Source organism: Bacillus rossius, chromosome 10 (assembly GCF_032445375.1).
Source record: "Bacillus rossius redtenbacheri isolate Brsri chromosome 10, Brsri_v3, whole genome shotgun sequence".
Lineage (NCBI taxonomy): Eukaryota > Metazoa > Arthropoda > Insecta > Phasmatodea > Bacillidae > Bacillus > Bacillus rossius.
In genome coordinates, this window is record NC_086337.1 from 17895939 (window position 1) to 17912444 (window position 16506).

The 16506-nt window shown below is 34.0% G+C and overlaps 1 protein-coding gene across 1 annotated transcript in view; it reads right to left on the reverse strand.

The window, feature by feature from the left end:
* The window catches only part of LOC134535806 (alpha-mannosidase 2), an 80476-nt gene that overhangs the window by 35066 nt on the left and 28904 nt on the right, over positions 1–16506 (reverse strand). Inside the window, exons 13-14 of the mRNA XM_063375087.1 lie at positions 12515–12703; positions 9124–9290 (exon numbers count right to left, since the gene is read on the reverse strand). Of these exons, the coding sequence (XP_063231157.1) occupies positions 9124–9290; positions 12515–12703 (356 nt within the window). The remainder of the gene's footprint in view (positions 1–9123; positions 9291–12514; positions 12704–16506) is intronic.

Consider the following 16506-nt stretch of genomic DNA (forward strand, 5'->3'; position numbering starts at 1 on the left):
CTATAAATTCCTCATTTCACAAAAATAATAATTTTCTTAGTTCCTTGCTGTCTGAACATACATCTAGATTCTGCATAAGATTTATTTTAAAACAACAAGTATTCATAAAATTAAATGTAAAACTTTTATCTGGTTTGTTCTCACAGGAACCTTCAGAGGCTCGAGTTCTCAATTCTAAAAAAATTGTTCTGTTAGTGAAGCTCTCTTTACAAATTAAATTACTGTTCTTAGTTTCTCAGTATTCGTTAAACAATGTGCAAATTCTTGATAATTATTATTATTTTTTTTTTCAGTTTCCGTTTATTACCATACTTCTTTCGTTCTTCAAAAAAAATTAAGTGTCCTTACAGTGTTTCAATTAATTAAACTCTTATCTCGTGAAGGTTGGTGCAACTCCTCGAAGTCAGTGTTGTCGAGAAGAGTAGCTCCCTGGGCTGGCCATCAGCAAACACCACTCAACTCCAACAGCTACTGGACTGGCTTCCAGGGCAGCTCACAACTTCTCCCCACATCTGCTTCGGAGTTGTGCCATCCTCATCACGAACAGATTACAATTCTGAAACATCATCAACAGGCATTACCATCACGCCTGACAAATACAAAACTAACTACTAAACTGCAATCGATGGGCAAGGATGCAAACACACAAAAAAATAAAATTAATTAATTCAACTGCTAACATAAAGTATCCCACCCTTAGCATAATCTAATCAGGCAAATAATTTGATAGGAAAAACTTAAGGAAGGGAAACATGACCTCCAATGATTTTCCCTAACTCTTGAGTCTTGATCTTCTCTATACAGCAAATAGTCCCCACGAAGTAACTGGGTTGAAGGTCAGTTCACATGACCCACCCATAACCTCTTCTACTCTTCTTTTCTTCTGGGGGCAACCACAATGCCCACCAATCTCTCTCCATGGTGCCGAACCAGCTATCCCATGAGAGTAAACAACGTAGTCAATAGAAGCGCAGAGGGGAAACACCAATCTCTGGCTTGTCGAGTCATAAAACTGCTTTATCTTCTTCTTCTTCTGAGTAAAAATATCTGACTAACCTTGCTTCTATTCTTCCAAACAGTAAAAGTTCATCAGGTATCTTCATGAAAGAAACATTCTAACTAATAATTCTTCATTTTTCTTCTTCTTTATTTCTGTTAGTTGTAATAGAAGGCCATGTTAGGGAGGTTATAGGGAAAAAGAGTGGCCAATTCCCACCCCATCACCCACCTAGATCATGACTAATTAACTTTTAAACTTTCTATTTCAAACAAATAAAAAAAAAACATTTTTTTTTATTCAAACTTTTAAACTATAATTACTTTTACTTCATAACCTCAAAAGCTAATCAATAATTCTAAATGAAATTGTGATTTACTGCATCCTTGTTCCATCCGATCTGTTTGTTTATAACCTTTCTTGTAAAGTATAAAATTTTCAAACATTACTAATTCAAAAAAAAATTAAATTCTGGTGTCCTTTGAGTTACAATTAACTTTACTATTTCTTAGCTTGAAATAATTTAAGTTTTCAAAACTATTTCATTGTCTAATTCACAACACTTAAAAATCAACTCAAAACAACAAATCATCAAAATCAATAAGATCATCTGACCTACCTATCAGTACTGTGAACTTGAACTGTTCGTACACATTTATAATAAGCTATTGTATTTAAATTCCAACCTAAATAAGGTTTTAAAAAAAACTACTAATCCCTCTGTAAATTAAGAAAATTAACTTTAAAAATTAAACTTAAGGTATTAGTTCTTTTTGACAGCTACCACAACTCACTAGTTCCATTACATTACTATAACCTAAAAAGTTCTGTAAATAATGTTTATAACAAAAAAAACTCCAGTTACTGTCTTCCATAAAAAAAAATAAAACTTTACATGACCTTATTAATCTCCACTTGTAAGTCCATGGCTGCCAGCTTTCTCTTCTCTTGAATCTTCAGTCTTGGCTCTTGTTTCAGTGATCTTGTATCTTGTCTCTCGAACTCTTGTCATCTTGTAAACTGGACTGCTGCTCAGCTCATCTTAAGGAATCTGTAACAGTTTCAAAAATACATGTTAATTTAAATTACATAATTCCTGTTCTTTAGTCCTAAAAAAAATTGTATTATTAGTACACATTACCCTGAAACAACATTATTATTTATTGTTTATTACTTAAAAAAAATGCTTTACCATAAAATCCTTTTTTTGTTCTTTTCATTAGGCCTATTTATTTTCCTTCTTCTTAATTAAATTCTGCTTCAAATGTTAATCCTAACTTAAGACCTACCATCTATTTATTATTCATTACCTACATTATTTATGTTACCCTAAAATTCCCATAAGTTTCTAATACTTCCTATCAAAGACATTCTCTCTCAAAAAAAATTTACTTATGACTCTTAACTTAACAAACTTAAAAAAAACTTTTACACTAGACTTAACTTATTATTCATTCTTAGTTACTAAATTTCTATATGTAAACTTTAGTACTTACAAACAAAAACTGCCTATTTCTCTCTACCTCTTAATCTCTTTCAATTATTACAATAATAATGTTACCTTGCATCTTTAAACTTTCTTCTTTTCAATTAAATTAGACATCTCATAACAATAAAAATTCTGCCTATACTCTTCTTATGGGTGTCCAACCCAACAACAAAATTTCAAATTCTCAAGTTTCCTTATATTTAAATTATGCAATACAAATAACCTCTGTGGTGCCTGTACCCTTTTAGGCCTACCACCTTCTCCTCTCACAGCATGACAACTCTTATTCCTCGGGGTCTGTATTCACTGTTACAAATCAAATATCTCAAAAAAATTAAAAACAAATTTATTATTTTAAGAAAACAAAAATTTACATTGAATTTACTATGGAGCCTGGAAATCTCAATGTCCCACAGCAGCTAACATGACTAAATCCCATGGAACCCCAGGTTTACATAACCTGTGCCCAAAAATTTAAGCATACCAGGCTTACCCTGCACTGGTTTTACAGCATCACACACTATTTAGGGCCCCTGATCTGCCATCAGTCCCAAGGAGTTTTCCCACAACCCCTCTCTACACAAGCGCCTACCGCATTCCTCTCAATTGGCTATCGGTTTTACGGCATTCTTTTGAGATCCGACCATCAAGTTAGGGCTAATCGAACACTAAACCTCCATACTTCCAAACTAATGTAAATCAATTAAATTTTCTCTGTAATTTCTTAAAATCCAAATAAAAATTATTCAAACATGCCCAAGAAACTTTCAAAAAAAAAATTCATAATCTTATCTTCAAACCCTTAAAATAAAAATAAATAGATTACTCTGTTTTCTCCTTAATAACTGTAAACTGTCAACAAATATCATGTCGTAAATTTTAACTATGCTTACTGACTCTTAATCATAAAATCTCATTTGTCCTAATTAATAAACAACCGATTTCCTTAAAATCTCACTGTATCTCTCACACTCAAACTTCACTGGCTGAATATCTCAATAAATTCAAAAACAATTATCTAAACTCTTAAAGAAACTCCTCCCCAATTATTCAAATTACTTCACCTTATTTTATTTCATTACTTAAAACACCTTACTCAAAAAAAATTAATTAATTATCTAGCTATCTTCCATTATTATTTATTTACCGAACAAAACTTTCTCCTAAATTAATTTAGTAAAATTCAATTTCACATTAGGCAAGTACACTAACTCTCTACAGCAATGTTTCTCATTTCCCTCCTTCCTAACTGAATCCAATCTTACTTAACCTCCAGGGAATTTACCTCACAAAATAACCAAAAATTTCACTGTAGTGCCTATCTGCTATAGGCCCACTACACAGCAAGGGATTCTAACCCCACCAACAAACTTCATTGAAATGGTACCCTATCCCATACAGGATAGCCACTTCGGTACTACCATGGGGAACTCCTGCCCCAAACTACTCACAACTCTCAGGATTCTCCTGACCCTTAATTCCGTAGTCAGCCCATCTCCTATGGTCTGCGCTACAATTCCCTTTCTTCCCAGGGACACAACACCTCACCTTAGGGTCCCTCGCCCTAAAGAAAACATTAATTTTGTCTCTCTGTTCCCTTGGAGTAAATTCCCTCTACACACAAAAACTATCCTTCCCACTTTTCTCAATGCTTATCGATTTTATAGTGTACCTTCTTAATAATGTTTACAAATCCCAAAAAAATATTTTTAAAACCGAGGTAGAATTTAACTAACAAAAACATAAACAACTTACAACGAAACACTTCTAGCCTATACATCATACACTTCTTAAAATAAATTACTTACATACTGAAAGTTCCTCTTCTTCTAAAACACACTTAAATTTAAATTTATTTAACCAATAGTCTATTTTCTTATCGCTAAGTTACCGTACAGCTGATCAAAACAAGGTCACGGCCTGTCCACGTCTCCGTATGAGCCCGTGACGTCACCGAATTCCATCAGGTGCGCCAACCCTCGCTTGCGGTTCCTCCGTTCTCCGCTAGGTCTCAGCACCTCCCCGTCACGTGTTCATTCTGCCACGTCCACTGACGTGTCGTTCTGAAACAACTCTCAACATTTTTCTAATTAAAACAAAACATCACTATAAATTCTATAACTCTCTTTTACATAAACTCTCGTTTTCTCTTTAATTCCTTTCTAACGTTTATCCTTCCCTCGACTGATTTAATTCGTACGTCTCGTCTCCTACGCGCACGACAGCAAAACAAACTTCACTTGAAAATAATTCCTATTTACGAAAAAAACTTTATTTTAAATTTTAACTCTCTTAACCTACAAACTTAAAATTAATTTCAATTAAATTAAACCACTTGCATTATCTCTATTAATCATTTAAATTATAACGTATTCTCCTCACGTAAAAATCCCTGATAAACTCAACGACTTAAAACAACTTATCACTATAAACTTTATCCTTACAAGTATACTCAAATAAACATCTGTTACGTCAAAAAAAAAATCTCAAAGACTTCCTCCACTATAGACTAAAATTCCGTAATCCTCTCCTCAAGTAAACTCTTAGTAACCTGCTATCAGAAGCTGAAACTAACTTAATAATAAACATAAAAATCTACCTCTCTCTCTCTCCAGAAATAGAACCTACCCGGCGCCTCCACCATTTCTGTCACGTGCACCTAGCCGGTGCCACCGCCATTTCTGTCACGATCCACTTTCAGAGGGGGGAGAGAATCGTAGCTCTTTACATAGAAACAACTCGCTTGGCATCAACTAGTCTTAACTTCATAAAATACTTTACTGTACCTAGGATCATAGGTTCGTCATCCCGTACAGGATGTCTGGTGAGAGCTGAACTAAGGAGATTTTGCAAAATAACATAATACTTAATTAAAATTATTTTATTCTTAAAGTCAAATACTCAACATCATTTTAAAGAACATTTAAATAGCGGGATTACAATTTAAAACAATAATCTCTTTACTTCCTTAACGATTGAACGACCTTACAAGAGAGAGAATGAGAGAACTTCACTAAACACTTCCCTAGTCCTTCCGAATACCTCAAATCATAATTAATACTTAAAATTAAAACAAAGATAAGTCCATACTCACATTTTCCGAAAAGCCTTTCTTGATCGATTACTTAAAACTAACGTAGGGGCCTCTCCTGCCCTTAAAATCCGAACGAACATTACATTTTAAAAAATTATAACTAAACGACTAGTGACAAGGGCCATTGCCTCCGCCCGAAAGCTTGAAGATGACTACATTATGACCTAACTTAAATTAAACGACTCGTGGCCTCTGGCGTCGGCCATAGCTTCCGCCCGAAAGCTTGAATTCCTACATCACGAACGAACTAACAACTCGTGACCACAGGTGAGACGCATAGCCTCCGCCTGAGTGAGCTTGACGACTACATTATGACCTAACTTAAATTAAACGACTCGTGGCCTCTGGCGTCGACCATAGCTTCCGCCCGAAAGCTTGAATTCCTACATCACGAACGAACTAACAACTCGTGACCACAGGTGAGACGCATAGCCTCCGCCTGAGTGAGCCCCGAGTCACCACTCACTTGCGCTTAAATTCGCGCGCCCTGCCGCGCCTACCATAACAAAAGCTCGTTATTGAAGTCAAATTTACTAAACAACTAACTAGAACATCTGGGAAGACTACCCCCCCTCTACCCCAATGTGCAGGCCACACCGCGCGGCTTGTTACGACAGCGCGCCCCAGTAACTGCGGCCCGTGGCTGCGCCAGCGCGCGGCCAAACAAACAAACAAAATTCTGCAAGCCCGCAGCGCGCCGCGCCGGCCCCGTGCCCCAATTACATGGTCACGCCACTTGCGCTGACGAGTGAACAGAGCAGCCAGCCCAGAGTCCCGTCAGTAAAGTCCCTAAATTTGATTTCAACAACCCTGCAAAATTTCAACCCGCGACAATATAACATAGATTGATACTAATTTCTCCAAATACGTAGTGTAATTTACATAATGATTAGTAATATGCATATCTAAGTTTCCGAAACAAATAAATTACGTATTTCTGTGTTTGAAAAATTTTCTAAGGTTACAATGTAAAAATGAGTACATAATAACAGTTGCAAGATTATTACAAAAACCTTTTTTCTGAAACATTTTTTGATTACAGCAACTAGCACAAGGAGCTACTAAATTTCTTTAATGGGAGTGAATTGGCATGTTATTATGTCAGCACTGCATGGCCCCCGCCTGCACCGGGCCAACATCAAGAACATGGCCGTGTCGTTCTCATCTAAAATGCTCTAGATTTTCCTCCAAACAGCTGAATGCATTGAACAAAAAACTTATGAAACCTTTTGACTGCATGAAATATGAGAAAATGTTCAATTAATTCAATTGTTCAATTGGATAATTTAGACATAAAAAGAGTATAACATACATAAGTCTTCCAGGATGTTCCCACAGTTTCTAGATTTTTTTTTTGTTTTGTAGTTTTTATCTTACACAGTTATGCAACGAGGCTTAAAGTGATAGTCGATAGAACCTCCAAAATAAAAACAAACCTCCAATCCACTTGCATGCAGACTCAACTCATAAATGTGAGCCTTATCAGTGCAAAAACAAAACTCTACTCAAAAATACTTGACACACTAACCTTTCAACACAAACTGGACCAAAATACAATATGAATGGCAAAGTTAATGGTAAGCAGTTAAAGGCTAGCAATTTAAGTTAGATTTCCTAGCCATACATTCATTTCTCTGATTATTGCCTGATTTTTACTGAATTTCATAATTCAGTGTCTTAATTCACATTTAAGAGGAATTTAAGATTTATGTATTACATTTGTCTTTTTCACAGCCTATTTAAAAGTGAATGTTTAAAAATGGTAAAAAATATGGACCTATTTCTTTTCATTGCAGATTATACCATTTCATTAGCTTTGGCTATATATAGACTTAATAAAAATCAAATATTTCCTTTCTTCAACTTATTAAGAATAGCACTTCTGAAAATTTGTGAAACTGTTACTTATCTTACTCTCTTACTATTATTCAAACTTCTCACCCCATCTTCCTTCACCTAAAGGGATGGAAATTTAAAAACTCAACAGCCTTGTTTTTATTTTCAAAATAAAATATGGACGCGAAAATTCACATGTACTTTTATGAATTCAGTAATACTTTTGGCTAAACAGTACAAAATGATTCCATTTTACTACCCCAGGGGTAAAATTTCAAAACTAAATCATCATTTACTTCTAACCATTTTCAATTACCAGCTTTAGTGTGAAATGGTATAAGTTTAGCTTGTTAAAAAAAACCGAACACACACATCTTTCACCTCATAACAAACAGAAATGCACAAATAGTAAAACATTGAATAGTAATTTTTTGTATTAGGCATAGTCATCTTTGTAAGTTCAGATACAAAAAAAATTCTTTATAAAACCAAATTAAACACCTTTACATTCTTAAGAGAAACATGGTAAAGAGAAGTTTGTAGTGTGTGAATGTTTTACTTTTCATACCAGAAATTTTACTTCCACTTGATTAGGTTCAGCAGACAAATTTTTTTATTACATCATACTCCACACAATAAGCAGACAAATTTTGAAAACTGGAAAAGACACACTACTTAATTCTGTGTATTATATGCATGCACAATTACCAATTACTCTGTTTAGTTTAATCAGTGATAAATATATTTTTTTCATAAAATTTAATTTATTTTATAGGTACGATTTTAGGAAAAGATAAAGAGGAGTTGGTAGATTTGAAAAGTTTATTATTCATACGCAATATCTTAACATCAGTCTGATTTTCTTCATATATATATAATAAAACCAAACTTACCCCATTTCTCCCCCATCGTGATCAAATTTTGAAAAATTAAAAAAATTACACTTTATTTATTTCAGAATCAGATTTAATTTTTTTTATTATAAAACCAACCTAACCCCTTTTACTCCCTTTTAGCAATTAAATTTTAAAAACTGAAAAGAAAAAATTACCCTACATTATTATTTATGTATGTTTTTTTCCTTAAGTTTCTTACCTCCTCATGAATTTTGCTTTAGAAATAAAACTTTTTACTGTAAAAAATAAGTGACCACATTCTCACCTCCTTAGATATCAAATTTTGAAAACTGGAAAAAGCACAATTTATAACTCTTCATAAACATCATTTTTGCTCAGTTTACTATCTCCCGTTAGAATAGATTCAAAGATATAAATTTTTCTTCATAAGAACGAAGGTTATATTAAATTAAAAAAATAAAAAATCTGTGGGTTTTGTGTGTGTACTAATCATAATCAATATATTAACTTCCAATTGATTGACACTGGAGATATGATTTTTATTTTTTAAAGATTTTTGAAACCCCTTAGGGATGGAATTTAGAAATGACAATACCTTACATCAAAATCCGTTCAGTAGTTTTGAGTGATGTCGGAACAAACAGACAAAAATAAAGCAGACAACTGTAGTCTTGTTTGTCTTTTTTTAGTGTTTTTCCTTCACAAATTTTTTAGCAAGTGCAGACATTTAACACTGAACAATTTTCATTATTGGTATGTGAGTGTGTGTGTGTCTATATATATATATATATATATATATATATATATATATATAATTATATTATTATATATTATATATATATTAACTTACGATGATGGCTCGTTAGACATCAGTGAGTGGACTGTGTACGATGCAAGCCCCAGTGCCGGCACTTCGCCAACAAACGACACATCGTAATGCGAGTCGGCAGGTTGGCCCGAGCGAAGAAACACAGGACTCGTCTGGCTGGGCACAGTGTTGCCTTCAGCATCAGTAATCTGTGGAGCATGGGGAGACATTTAGCCAGCATTCTTCCACTTTTTAACTGCTACTTCACGTTCCTCCTTACATGTGTGAAGAAATAGATACTGATATGATACAAGTCTCAAAACATTATACACAGTAGAACAATGTTACAAAGTTTTTTCAAGGGGGCAAAAGGGGAAAAAAAGCAGAAAAAACATTTTAAGCAGGAAATATCAATTCAGCACTTGTGTGTGTGAACTGTTTACCAACGGACTCATCAAGCTCTGTAAACAAATTTAATGTTAAAACTACCAATGAGTATACTCAATGCTCGAACTTGCTTAACCAAACAATGTTTCTTCATCATCATCATCGCACTACCAGCTTCTATTTTGTTTGTATTTGAAGAGACAGTGGCACATTTCTGAATGATTGTCTCACAATTTGTGACAATGATGTTTAGAGTAGAATGCCTAATTTTAAAACCTTCGCCATTTGAACATGAGTTTATTTGGAATTCCGACGAATGAAATAAATTCAACTCTATCAGCAATAGAAAACCATTTATTTTTGTCATCGCAGAATAGTTGGCAAACTAAAATATTGTAGGACTATCTACGTACATCTGAAAACACACCATGATAGTAACCGAGGTTTAACCAGCACAAACGTGTAGCTGTAGCATACAATCCTATTTGAACATCTACATCAATAGTATAACAGTGATTGTAAACAAAAACATATGTAAACTGTTAAGATTTTTTTTTTTTTGCTTTTGCATTTATTGAATTTTATAAAGCAAACATTATAAGCAGGAAAACACAATTCGTTCAATGTAATACACAGAAAATAAATATATTTTTCTTATGGGGAAAATGTCAAGACTTAAAAAATATTTTATAAGCAGGAACATTATAACAGGATTCTATTGTATATAAATTACATATTTTTAAAAGCCAATGTGACTGCAAAATATATTATTTCTGTCCAATATTTCTGTTCAAATTTTTGAATATCAAATGAATAGTTTATTATTCTTATTCAATTTGATTTGGAATACTAACGAACCCTTAGAGGAAAAAAAAACGAATATTCTGTCATTTACAAATAGGACTGTGCAGGATCCCGAAAATCGGGAAAAATTTCTAGATCACTGATGTTTTTCTTTTCGGATGGATACAAAATTCCATGGAATATTCTTAATGTTTTAGAGTTATTTTTGTGGAATTTTTCCACTTCAAATGACTACATACATTTTGAGAATAATAATACAGCAAAGTCGGATTTAACACAGTAATCTGTAACCACTGCTAACATGCATGTTTACAGCTAACTTGCTTTAAGGAGAAGAGGGTCAGCCAGGTCATTAACAATAGATTATAACTGTCAGCATACTGATAAAGGTAACAACACAGGTGTTAAAGTTGACAGTTTTCATGAAATCAAAAGGTATAAACAGGCATGCCGGCTCTGAGATTAGTTTCATTCAGAACGTGGTGGCAAGAGGAATAAACTTGTATAGGTCTCGTGGAAAACATCCGGCCGTATACTCACAGCAAAGACTCCTAAAACCTAACAAGCTAGGACATTTTTCTGGTGGATCATACACAGTGAACGGACTGGATACAGACCCACACTCACACTCTAGCGTAGTTGACAGCTCAGGGAATTATATTTACCCGCATGGCCTAAAAAGAAAGGTCACACTAGGAAGGGAAATAAAGTTTACCTTTTATACCCAAGCACACATAGCTTAAACTGGGTGGCAAGAATATACTTGCCTATACCTGCCATACAAGTGGACATGCAGTGAGAATTCCTCACCAGCTGGCCACATTGTAACTTATGGAAGGGTCTCTACTCCCCGAAAATGTAGAGCAGCTTGTTTTTCTCAACAAAAATTATGTTGTAATGTGATATAATAAAAAATGTTTTTTTATGGGATTCGAACTATCTCATTCATATTATTAGAATTAAATATTTGTATTCAAGAATAGTTTGGTATTTGTATTCAAATTTGATTCCAATTAAAAACCTGATATTTCTACAGGCCCACAAAACATGCATTCAGTGAAAGGTTTCAATACAGCACTCTATGGTTTGACCCACTCTGTAACCTGGCACCAAACAAGCAGTTCGCATTCAGATTTTTTCGAGTGGATTTCGACCTTGGCCGCCAAGATACATTACTGCCTCTGAGTATCCTGCTTTATAGCGGGTTACATGTCACAAAATTGTAATGATTTTTTTTTTGTAAAGAAACCAGAACTCATCTGTATTTACTAGTGATGGATAAAATCCCTTTTTCTCAAATCCAAAACTTGAACTTGAATCCCAGAGAGTACTACGAATAAAAACCCTCGAATCCGAATCTAAGTTTCAAGGGTCAAAAATAAAAGTACTATATATGAAAAATATGAACTATTGTGTTGAAACATTATACCCTCAAAATGGTTGTTTCACAAACTAAGTTTTCAGAAAAAAAAATAAAATAAATAAATATATATATATAGTTAGTAATTTTATTTATATAATTCTATGTTATAACTACAATATCTTGGGGAATGGTAACATAAGAAAATGACCTATTGAACTTTAGAGTTTATCAATGTTAGATTTAATTTAATTTATTACCTACAATATTTTCCTTAAAATATTTTTCCTCGTGTATTGAATCCTCCGAGTACTAAGGATTCTATAGTATTTCAGGATTTGATTGGCCCATCCTTAGTATTCTTTTCTTTCTACAGAGCAGCTTATCAACTCTTTTTTAAATAACATTGTAATGTATATTAATTTTTCACCGGTATTCTATTTAAAACTATATTGACTGCCATAATCTGGCAAAATCCGAACATGCTGGATTAAACACCTTTCACTGTGTTTACAATAACTATGAAAGTTAAGGAAAATCAGAACTAAGGGTGCAAATTTGTTCATGCATTTTAACACTATATTAAAACAAAGTTACTTTTCTTTTAAATATAAGATTTTTCTTTACCTGTTGTAGCAAAAATTAATTGAATTATTTGTGTGAACATGAAAGCCACCCATGCTATTAGCATGCAATTTTTTAAAAATTTTCTTACTTGACTTAGGCAAAGGTCCATATATTCAGATTCTATAATTATGAATTCAAGAGATACAACATTACATGATACCCTATTGCAGTATGAATACAACTCAACACATTCATTCTATGAAGATGTTTTCTTCTACATTAATTTTTATTGACCAGTAAGAGTATCTGATGTACCTTAACGTAAGGCGTCGAAACACGAACTGTAACCAGCTCCTTCCGCTTCCACGTCAACGAGTTGTAGACCACAACTCTCCGCTCAGTTACGTCGTCGTTGAAAGCCAGGACAGTCTTCTCTGGCAAGCTGTTGTGGTGTTTGCGGACGTCATCTACGTCGAAATACGTAAATTCGGGGTCCAGCGTACCCTGTTCACACATAAGTATGTATATATATTATGATTATAGCTACTGTCACAGCAACATTACGCAGTATTTCACTTAGTCATGGGGTTGTTAAAAGTGAATTCATAGCAAAATTAAATGGGGCTTCCAGTAAATGCAGGTATAGTTACAAGGGGAGATGGGATAATGAGTTCCACTGTACTTATTACGTTTACAGAAAATTTTCAAGTTGCAAGATAATTTCAAAGTCACTTGAAATTTTTTTCAAATGTCTCGAGGAAAATTTCTTGAATAGAAAATAATTTGACCAACAGAAGAAAAAAAAAACACAAATACAAACACACACACAAATAAACACATAAGCACACAAACAAACACACACATCACCGGAATACAAGTTTTCCTATTCAAATTTACATCATCTCAAGTAAAAGATTTTTTTTTTACAACGAAACATTTTTTAATTATTTAAGGTAAGGCATTTAGAGTTTGTGATGGACAAAGTAAATAGTAAATTTACACAGTATTGACAGTGACAGTAGAGGAAACGGATGGCATCGCAGAACTAGCCGGGCACGAGTAAGAAATGCAAGGCAGCAAAGTCAATGTGTTTCCTGTTATTCTGTAGAGTCTGTCACTCCCCCAGGCGGGACCCTTCCCCTCGGCGGTATTCCAGCAACAGCCGAGATCGCTGGCCACACCACTCCCGGTGCATTGCTCAGGCTCGCAGGTATTTGGCACGTAATATACTTGTTCTTGCACGCTGACCAACTGTTCAGAAATTCTGGTGATTTCACTCTTGATATTTCTGTGCAATGCAACAACTTTTTCTAATTTTTGTAAATTTTGAAGTTATACTTATTTAGGCACGTTATGAAAAAAAATATGAGAATGAATTTTTATGATGTGCACGCAGCATGCAACAAAAATTGACGGAATGAAAAAAGGCTAGCTACAAAATAAAAATAATATATGTGCTTTTAATATACTTTAGTGATTGAATATTGAATACTGTTCCATAAAACTAGAAACATTTATTTATTGTGAATATTAGTGACAGTAATTGTGTTTATAAACTTTTTCAAGTGTATTTATTTAAGTGAATATATGATCCTGTACGTATAATTTATTAGCATTATAAATTATTACATTATTATTTAATAAACAATTAAAATTAATAAACTAGAACAAACATTTAGCATATTAATTGCTTTAATTATTAATTAAAATAGATCTTGATTATTTTACTAAATTAAATAATTATGTTTACACACATATTTATATTAATACTGAATTGCTTTAATTAGTTTGAATTTATACTTTACAACTGTATTTATAATTTCACTCCAGTCCTTTTATTATTTTATTTCTATTAAATATTTGCAAGCAAAATTAAATTTAGTTTTTTACAACGCCAAGTAGGTATAACTTATTTTCCTAGAGGCGCTGAAGTGATTAGCTCGTTAAGTGTGGACAGAGTCGTTGATGAAAAAAATACCAGCATACAGCCAAAACTAATCGGCTGAAGGGTGGAGGAGGGGAGGCCAGCAAGCTAAGCCCAAAGCTAACATGCACATCGAAGAAGAAGACAACGCCCGTCTTCTCCGCGGGCAAGTGACGACCTGAAAGGTGACTGCAATGTGCAGTGGACTGGTTGGAGGTACCAGGCCTCGAGCTGTGATGTTGTGGGAGCTCGAAAAACAATTTGCCGCAACGTAGCTGCAAACCATTTCATGGCGCCAAAGACGTGGAAACCAAAGCCCGCGTGTATAGTAAAACGCAGAATTTAAAACGTGAGACGGAACCAAGAGATGGGGTTAATTAAGGGCTTAAGTGTAATTATCTGTTTATACCACCGAGAGCATAAGCAACCTCTTTATTGTAGGTATTTCAAATCTAATTCAAAAGTTCATGTAATTAAATTTTAATATTCTTTAAACAAGGAAAGCTGCAGAGTAATAAAAATATTTATTTGAGAGGAAATTTAACTACCTTATTGAAATGAACTAGATCAATTTAAAAGTATTAACAATAAGACTTCCACAAAGCAAAATAATTGAAGTCCACTTAATTTAATAAATAAATAATTTTTAAGTAATAAAAATTCCTAAATTATTGTTTAACCAACAATGGCCTCAAATAATCAAAAATAACCATAAAACAAACAAAACCATCAGAAATACCTAGTAAGGATTAGATCATTTCTTTAATGATCATAAAGCACATGGCAAAAACAAAAATACCTCTCGAAAGAATAAACTGTTGTTATTCACAACATTCCACAAAAACCTAACCAAGTATCATATCTGATAGTAAAAAATAATAATAATAAATCTTTAATAAAATTATTTACAAAGTGTGAAGTGCAGTAGCCTGGGTTTTTACAAGATCCCACAAACAATTAAACGGCACGGCGTCATACCCGCATATGTAAAAACATTTGGTCCTTTACACTCCACAGACGCAACTTATACTTGCTATAGCTGATGTTTGTACAACAGCCGGTAGCATAGTTAGACCTGCACGCACATCTCTCTTCTCTCCCCTCCCCCCCCCCTCATAATCCTAACTGCATGCCACGGCACATCTGTTGTTTATAGAATTTGAAAGACTTTGTGGCGTCATGCACAACTTTTTTTTGCCAGCGGAGATTTCGCGCTAACTGAAATTTACAGACGTGGTATCCAAGACTAGGACAGTAAAATTAACATTGCACTAAATGAATTCGTGCAATCTGAAGACGTGGGTACTAAGTGAGGAATAGGTGTATAGTTTGGTATCCCGCAAAAATACACAATATTATACTGAATTTATGTGTCAAATAAATTCCACTCCATTTTTAAGTAACCTGTTTGAGCAATTATTAGCCTAACATAGCATTTTTACTCATAGACGTGCGCAGGACTTCAGTAGTGGTGGTGCCAGATTACACAACAGCCCTATCATTCACGGACCCGAGCCTAAAGCGGGGGGTCCGGGGGTCCTCCCCCGGAAAAATTTGGATTTGAAAGCGCAAAATGGTGCTATTTAAGGTATTTCCGAACAAAAACATTAAATACACAGATGTAAAAATTTTAACATTTTTTATGACAAATTATGGCTTTGAACGTTTTAATCACCAGTAAAACTACTAAACTATTTACAGTTTTAAGCTTTGTTGAGCCATAAAGTAAATTGCACAAATTGTTTGCACGGAATTCATGCTGGTGGCTTTGAAAAACCTTACTTACATGTTTTCTGAAGACGCCAAATAAATGCTAGAAAAAACATTCTCATATGTTAAGTTTTAAAATCAACAAATCAAGGGAGTTTTTGTAACATACCTCAAATGTGTAAAATATTAAAATAATAAAAATACACAAATAAGAGTAGGCAAAAGTTTTAACTTTTGGAATACAACAAAAATGTTTTGTCGGCGACTGCATATAAGTCATCGAGTAATCCTTTTCGGGATCCGGCTTTTTAATTTTAATCACCCGTTTATAAATCATACAGACAGATATATACGGCAATTAACGAACTATAACAACTGTCAACTAGTGAAAATAAAATGATAATTAATTAATGATTGATCCACGTAACAAACACAGGCTGTACTCGTGTACTCATTAGAACAGTAAACTGATGAGTAAATAGTAAGAGTAAACACTACACAGTAGTGCTACCTGGCGGACAGAGGCTATTATTCCGTGCGCCTACCGAGTGGAGTGAACAGTGGACACCGAGCGCGCATTCTATGTAATTCGAGGAGAACTAGGAGAAGTATTTACATTTCAGAAGTTTCGTAGCCACAGCCCGCGTGTACAACACAAGTAATTGCACCTGGC